General features: G+C 54.3%; 1 protein-coding gene across 4 annotated transcripts in view; it reads right to left on the bottom strand.

Annotated features, from left to right (window-relative positions):
* Positions 1-6,917, bottom strand: part of LMO4 (LIM domain only 4) — an 85,139-nt gene extending 78,222 nt beyond the window's left edge. Inside the window, exons 1-2 of one of the 4 annotated variants that reach the window (XM_090049514.1) lie at positions 6,188-6,917; positions 4,108-4,346 (exon numbers count right to left, since the gene is read on the bottom strand). In XM_090049514.1, coding sequence (XP_089905640.1) covers positions 4,108-4,343 — 236 coding nt within the window. In that variant the 5' untranslated portion in view covers positions 4,344-4,346; positions 6,188-6,917. Of the gene's footprint in view, positions 1-4,107; positions 4,347-4,561; positions 5,817-6,187 lie in introns of those variants that run through there. The other 3 variants (XM_090049517.1, XM_090049516.1, XM_090049515.1) reach the window with 3 other exon arrangements.
* Between the last annotated feature and the right edge of the window lie 1,059 nt (positions 6,918-7,976).

The raw sequence follows: 7,976 nt of genomic DNA, 5'->3' as shown, positions 1-7,976 counted from the left end.
GTTTTCAAGAAAGAGGTTCATATCATTAAAAAAAAAGTATACTTCTTTTTAACTATAAAGAAGTCCACCATTGTAACTATCCTTTACAAAAAAAAGAAAGTTGTTTTTACATGGTTTCTGCAGGGCTGGAGAGCTAATTATCTAACCAGGGGGACTGTCCAGGACAGTGTTTGATTTAAAAGGCTCGAGGCTTTAGGTGCTCAATTAAGTAGCTATCGGTCTCAGACTGGACTTTAATGGGCTCTTTTCTCTTTAACTCCAGCAATGGGGAGAGATACCCCAGGTCAGGCTAATTAAAGCCAGGGGACTCTTTAATTGTGATGACAGAATTGGTTTCAGTTTCCTCTTTGGGTCCTTAGTCCAGGGAGGTCATTAATATTTCAACATTTGGGCAATGCAATCAATCACAAACATCAAGAGGTTCCTTATATGGATAAGGAAGGTTCTACACTTTCCAGCATTTCACTGAGCCACCTTAATTAACTACTCGGTAGCTCCAATATACCCATCTCTCCCTCCAGTCACCCCTCCCCCCCTCCCCAAAAAAAGCCGTGATGTCAAAACTTTGACAAGAGAGGAATGTAGGCTGTAGGGAACATTCTCAGTCCAGTTTCACATATTCCTACTCAAAATGCAATGGCTAATAAAAGCATTACTCAAGGAAACTATTTAAAAATGCAGCAGTTGTTTCCAAAAGTGTATAGACAAACCAACCTAAAGCGCCATAGTTTCTACACAGGAAAGTACACATATGCGCCCACAAACACATATCCAAGCCATGAGTCAGAAATCCACATCCAAAGCTGCAGATTCAGAAGCAATTAGTTTTCCAGTAGATTCCCTCTGTTTAATCTAAATTCTGCAGCGTCTATATTAAATGTAACAAAGAAAGGCAATGCAGAAATTATGCCTGAAGCCAAGTCCATTAAAGGTACTTCAGCATAACTAGAGACCAAGCACCTTAAAAGCACCAGAAGCTATTGATACTTAAAAAGGGGACTCTGCATAATGGCAAGTGCTGCATTAGAGAAGGGGAAGAGGGGAAAAAAAAAAAAAAGAAAAAAAAAAAATCAGCCAAATTACGCTTGGTTAATTCAGAGTAACAGATCTGCCCCCAAGTGAATTGGAGGCCTTGAATTAATTCTGTTATGACAAATCAAGATAAACGTTCCCCCTAAATTGCATGCGATTTAATTAATTTTTGAGATCCTGGGTTTTTTTTTTTCCCAGCTAATAGTTCACATGCTCCTGTGCTGTCATTGTGCTTGAGTGGGCAGACTTCAAAGTGATATTAAATAACCAACTATTAGATTTACCTAGCACGTCCTATTGGAAAAGTGCCATTTAATTACCTAGCCTGTTCAATTAAAGGGACAGCATTCCCTGCATATAGCAGCTTGCTGTTGATTACCAGGGAAATGAACTCGTTGCCTGGCGGCTCCCGCCCGCCCGCCCCTCCCCTCCCCTCCCCGCCGCCACCGCGCGGCGCAGACTGCGGCTGCGGGCGGCCACGTGAATGGCAATGAGGAGCGCTCGCCCCGGCCCCGGCCCGGCCCCGGGGAGCCGCTGCCTGCCCCTGCTTGTCGGAGCGCGGCGGGGCTGGTGGCAGCTTTCCTCCAACTCGCCTTTCATAACACGGCCCGGTTAACTTGTCTGAACCGATTAGCGCCGGCTGCTCGTGCAGGGGGGCTGCGAGCGCCCCGCTCAGGTGCCTCCTGCGCCGCGGGGCTGGCTGGGGAGCGCCCCCCCACCGAGCCCCAGGCCTGGGGGCGGGGGAAGAGACTTGCAGACGCTGCCCCTTTAAGAGCCTAACCCCCCCTCCCCTCCCCCCCCCGAGGCCAATTTTGTTAATTAAATGTTTTGTTTGCGGCGCGGCTCATTCATTTCGGACACGTCACTGCAGCGGATCTAAGCCAGGGACGAGATCTCATTAGATAAACCCTATCGCAACTCCGAGAAAATGGAGGAGACACTAATTAAAGCTTTTAATTGCGCGCAGCCGCTGCCACGCGGCTGCTCTCCCTATCTGCCATCCCCGGGCTGGGAGGCCCCCCCCCCCCCGGCTACAGCGCGCACATCTGGAAGGCGAAGGGGAAGGGGGGGCTGCAGCGGCCCCAGCCCCTTCCCCCGGCCTCCCCGCATCGGCCCCGCGGGACCGGCCTGCGGCAGGGGACTCCTCCCGCCGCCTCCGGGCAGGCACCCAGGGCCCATGCAGCCGTGCCCGCGGCTGAGCGCAGGCCCACGCCGGGGCCAGGTGGAGCAGGACCCGGCCCCAGACCAGGCCGTCCCGGCAGCGAGGGGCAGGCTCTGGGCCTGCTCCAGAGGTGTGGGCTGGGTTTGTTTGCAAGTCAAATGAGCCGGATCCAGAGAGGAGTCAGCGATGGCACAAGAAGGCCAGTTCAAAGCGCTCATCTGATAAACAGCCTATTCATGATCGCCTACACGCAAAGACATGAGTATTAATTTTTGGCAACACAACACCGGATAAGCCTGCTTGAACTTGCCTTGGGGATCCAGTGGGCTTGTCCTCTCCTTTTAATTAGCAGTGATCAGAAAGGAAAGTTTGTTCGATGGCCTGGCCGAGCGCAGAATCTGCGCCATTCAGTGCATCTGAACAGTAGTGTCAAATTTTTCCACTTCAAATAAACCTCTTCCCCTTAACCCTGTTCTGCTCTATTTAATTAGAATTCTACGCCGCTTATGTCGGCTTGGGATGGGGACCAGGAAACGTCATTATAAGCCTCTATGTTGCTGATTTTCTAACATTTACTCCTAAAATCACTTAGTGAAATTAAATGTTGCAATCCCCTGCAATGTCTCTGGAGCTGCATTTCTTCTATTTAGCTGATTGAACATGCCTGCGCATAGCAGGACAGAGGTTGCATTATCAGAATAACTAAAAGTCCTTTTACTCCATCATTTTAAACTAATGATGTCTCCAAGATAAGTGTTCTACAAATTCAGGGCAGCAGTGATCTTTCACAATCTCCAGTACAACACAAGCTTTTCAACAGAAACCAACTTGCAAGATGGACAAACAAGTGATTTATGGAGGGAGAAAGTAGAACTTTGCAACCATCCGCCAAAAAAACCTAGGGTAACTCTTGATGCTTGCCGCAAATGAGAGAGAGTCAAGAGCCTTTCAAAGAAAAACACAACCCGTCTCAACTATGCATACCTTCTAGCCAGCAAGATAAGGATTTCTGGGTTTGGTTTGGTTTTTTGTTTTTTTCAGTTGCTGGATGTTGAAATAGAATACTTCCTTGAAGCATTCACATGCATCAGCCTATCAAGCCATTTACTCAAATTAAATGTGTAATCCTTCAAACTGCCTCCTTTTAAATTAATGAGTTGAAAGAGCCTGAGCTCACCTGAAAAGATCCTACAGGCATCTGACCTCCTGAATCCCTTCTATTAATTGGGACCGAAGCTCTTTGGAAGCGATACTCCCGCCTTGGCTTACTGTACACCTCAATAGGGGAACTAAACCCTACTTAGTCTTGCATCTAATCTGAGGCATTTCAATGAACTGCTTAAGCAAAAAACAAAACAAAACCAAACCAAACCAGTCTCTCTTCTTCCTCGGAGTCTCCCAGCTCTGTGTACTGGAAGCTGAAGCACTGCCGGGTTCAAAGCCTCCCCCTAACAATGTGAAGACAAACATGACCAGGGTTTTTGGCTACAAGTAGAATGGCTGGCCCTCCAACCGCCGTTAATCAGCTCCTTTACAAGGGGAACAGAGAATGAGTCATTCTGTTTCCACTCAAAGGAGTTTAAAGGTGCTTATGTAAATATCATAATTAATCAGATACTAAAGGCAGGCATTTCATTATTTAGCACCTCCAGCACAGCCTTCGTTAAGCCTACCCTCTTTTACCATCTCAGAGGCACACACTTCTCCTCCAGCACTGCAACAAAGCAGAATGCATTCAGCCTCCCTGATCGCTGTTTATTTTTAGTTGGGGCTTGTTTTCTGCTGCCCACCACTTCAAAGTCACAGGGGCCTGGACGGACTCTGGCCCGGCCTGGTCCAGGGAGGGGCACCAGGCCACACCCTGGCACCAAGGGGGCGATCCGGGACCCTGCCCCGGGGCCGCCTGTCCTCACCTGATGTAGTCGTTTCTGCACAGGATCATGCCGCTCTTGGTGTAGCAGGACGTGCCGATGTCACCCAGCTGCGCCTGGCAGCAGGAGCACTTCAGGCACCGGCTGTGCCAGTAGCTGTCCATGGCGTAGAGCAAGAAGCGGTCCGCGATCTTCCCCCCGCAGCCTGCGCATCTTTTCCACGAGAGGGAGCCCGCGGTGACCGGGGGAGGCTGCGAGCTGCTGCCGGGGTTCACCATGGCCTGCGCAAGGAGAGGCAGAGGGAGGGAGGCAGAGGGGGGAGAGAAAGCTGTTCAACTGCAGGCCCGGCGTCCCGGCCCAGCGCCGGTGCGGGGCGCGGACAACTCCGCTGCCAGACTCCGAGCGCGAGGCCCGCGGAGCCCGCCCCGCCCCCGGCCCGGGACCCCCAGGCCCCGCCGCAGCGCGCCGGGCCCGACTGCACCGCAGCGCCGCTCACTTCCTCCGCTCCGCCCGCGAGTCCGCCCGGCGGCGGCGCCGCCGCTCCCGCTTTGTTCCTCGGGGGCAAAAAGTTTCCCGCTCGGGCTCGAGGCCCCGCCGCGGCCAAGCGCCTCGTCCCGCAGGCGGAGCAATCCGGCCGGAGCCGCCCGCGGCCCCAGCCAGCGGGGCCTTGGAGCCGGGCCCCGAGAAACTCCGCGGGCGGCTCGAGTCACTCGCGCTGCGAGGAGAGCAAGTTACTGCCTGCCAGTTCAGCGGCACGTTTCGTCTTTGTCCTTTGGAAGCCGGGTGTGCTCGTCCCGGGGCATCGGGCGGGCTCGGGCTCGTGCCGCCAGGAAGGAGAGGGCAAACTTTTTCCCTGCCCTGGCCCGGGCGGGGAACACGAAGTTGAGAGTCCTGGAGGAGGCCGGGTTACACTTGCGCACGCCCCGACCCCCGCACGTCTGTCCACTGACCGCGCAATAAAGCAGAACGGCACCAATTAAGCTGTAACAAAAACCCCGAGACTTTGCACAGAGAGCCACTCTAAAAGCCATTAGCCTCGCATTTCTCCCAACGCATCATATACCTTTATGTAAATTGATTTCTGATGCATTTGCTCAAGGAACTGCCTTTTGTTCCAGTTTCCAGCCAGACCCCTAATGAAGCTGCATTTCCTGCTTCCCCTCTTTAAACCGTTCCCCAACGTTTTCAAATCACTTCGGGTTTCTTTCCAACAAGAAAGAAAACACGAGCCGCCTCCCTGCTGCCTTAGCCCAGGCTTTGTTGAACGGTAAAGATACAGGTATAAAAAAGGAAACGTTACACTGGGAAAACCATCCAGTAACCCCATTAAGCTAAAGCTCTTAAGGACAAGCAATACCTTAATGCTGATTAAATCTAAAAGAGATGAATCAAGAGGACTGACCAGAAAGCGACTCCCCTGATAACTAAGGACGGGCCCTCATCAAGTTTCATTTAGAGTTGGGGGGAAAAAAGCTTTTAAGTTAAATAGGCTCCCTTCAGTAATTACACAGCCAAGCAATTTCGGTCCTGGGATAGGAGGCAGTGAAACAGAAAGCAGAGCTGGCAGCTAGAGGCAAAATAACTCCCCTTTTAACAACGTCTCTGGTGTTTTTTTAATGGAGACCAAGGGAGGGACAAGCGTAGAGCTGGCAATTTGTAGCACAAAAATGGATGCTTAATTCATGTCTTGGTTTTAATTAGGTGATTCACCGGATTTCCCCTTGATTGAAACAAAAGAGCGTGCGGGGGGCAGGAAGGGAGCGGGGCAGGGGGGGGAAACAGGGCGCTCACTTTGATCTTTTCTGCCACTGTTTCCAAATAGTGTTTACTCCGGGGGAAGCGGGGGTCGGCCCCCGCCCGCGCCTCCCCCGGCCCCGGCGGCCGCGATCCGAGCAGGCGAAGCCCTGGAGCGGCTGCAGGGAGGCAGAAGCAGCCCAGCGCCGCCGCCAGCGCCAGCCTTTTGTACGCCGGGAGCGCTACAACGCGCCGGCTCCCCGCACTTTTCCGCGCACCCGCCTAATGCAGGGCGGCCGATCGGGTCCGCTCGAGACCGGGACGGTCGCGGGGGGCGGGCAGGAGAGCTGGGGCCGCGCAGCCCCCCCGGGAATCGCCCGAGCCTTACCTGCTTCCCCTCTATGGTGCAAGAGGCCGAGCAGCAGCGTCGCGCTGGATCGGAGGCTGTGGCGAGGGGGGGCGGCGGGAGGTTTTCTTGCGAAGAAGCCAACACAATGCTCGCTCCCGCCCGGCTGTCGGCGGCCCCCGCCCCACGGAGCGGCGGCCCTGGCTGCAAAACCCGGGGTCTGGGCTGAGTCTTTCCTCCGGCGCCCGCTTCCCCAGCGGGGAGCTGCAGAGCTCAGCCCCTCCCGCCGCCACCGCCGCCGCAATCGCCGGGCAAGTTTGGCAACGGGGCTTCACTTCGTATCGCTTCCCCCCGCCCCCGGCCTCTCCGCCCGCTTCTCGCGGGGCTCTGGCGGCTCCGGAGCCTCCTGCGGCCACGAGCCGGGCGGCGGCGGCGGCCCCGAGGCCGGGGGAGCGGGAGGGCCGGGGCTCCGGGCGGCGGCGGCGGCGCGGGCAGGACGCGCGAGGAGGCCCCTGTGCCGCGTCCCTCTCGCTGCGCGGCGCTCGCACGTGTGTTACTGACAGAGCCGAATCCCAACTAGACTCCAGCGCTGCTCCGCGTCAGCGCCGCGCGCCCAATCCGCCCCCGGCTTGTTCAGGCGGAATAATAAAACCTGCCAATCCCGGGGAAGACAAAGGGACGAGGGAGCGGGGAAGGAGGCTGGGTCAGGTGGGAAGCAGGCGCCGTCTAGCTGCGGAGCAGGGGAGGCTGCCGCTGCTCCTCCAGCCCCGGGTCCCCCCAGGCGCGGATTTGCCAGGTCACGGCTCGTCCCCCGGGGCCGGAGCCAGCGCCGCGTCGCGCCGGGGAGGAAAAGTTGCGAGCGGCGCCTCGCGAGGCGACCACGTCCCGCCCCTGCCTTTTTTTAAGTGCTCCCCACTGAAATCAATGGGGAGCCGTACTTAAACGCTAATGCGGCTCTATAATCCGGGATTATTAATACTCTATAAAGGTTTAAAGCGGGGGATACAATCTGCACTTGGCTGGCAGTTAACACGGCAGCTGCCGTTTGATCCGGGCTGCCGCACCTCGGGGAAGAGGGGCACTGTCTGAGGGCCAGTGAGAGGCATTGTGCGAGTGGGGGGAGCATAGCACCATGTAGACAACTAGAGAGGAAAAAAAAGTCTCCCTCGAGTGGGGAAAACAGTAATGAAAGAAGCTTTAAAAGTGCCACAACTCTGAGGCCTATTGCCCTGAACAATTAGGCAGGGCCAGTAAGATGTCTCCTGTCTCGTCCGCTCTCGCAGGGCAGGTGCCAGATCGCTTCACGGCGTTCAGTGCAGGTAAAGAGTCGGGTGAACAACAGAAGATAGATGGAGGATTCATTTCTTTAGGGAAGACGATCATATCAGTCTCTTAATTCAGCATTTTTCCTGTAAATAATCCATCCAGTGAGATGCCACCAGGTTTCTGCTCCTCAGAGTTGCATCTAACTCTGTAGTGCGGCACAGTCTAACCCTGGGTGACGCACTTACCCCAAACTATCCCAGCACTCCCATGAAATGAGCGTAGTCATCACTACACAGAGCTGGCTCCATCACACAGGTGGAGCAGTTAGTTGCTTTTGGCAGCAAAATGTTTAGTGGCTGCAGAGTGTTTGGCTAAAAAGGAGCTTGAGTGGTACACAGTTTCCATTGTGCTCAAAGCAATAAAATATTGTAGAGCTGTAAACGTCTAGTTAGAAGGGATATGTTCATTTTAACTATGGGCATTTGTTTAGCGATGGTGTGTTTGTATTAATATGAAGCGTACATTATCTCTTTGAAGGAGCAAAAAGTAAACCTTGTCACTGCAA

The sequence above is a fragment of the Crocodylus siamensis genome, chromosome 5 (genome assembly GCF_052110815.1).
Source record: "Crocodylus siamensis isolate JL-2025a chromosome 5, ASM5211081v1, whole genome shotgun sequence".
NCBI lineage: Eukaryota > Metazoa > Chordata > Crocodylia > Crocodylidae > Crocodylus > Crocodylus siamensis.
Note: the sequence above shows the minus strand (reverse complement) of the source record. Positions and strands in the feature narration are given on the sequence as shown.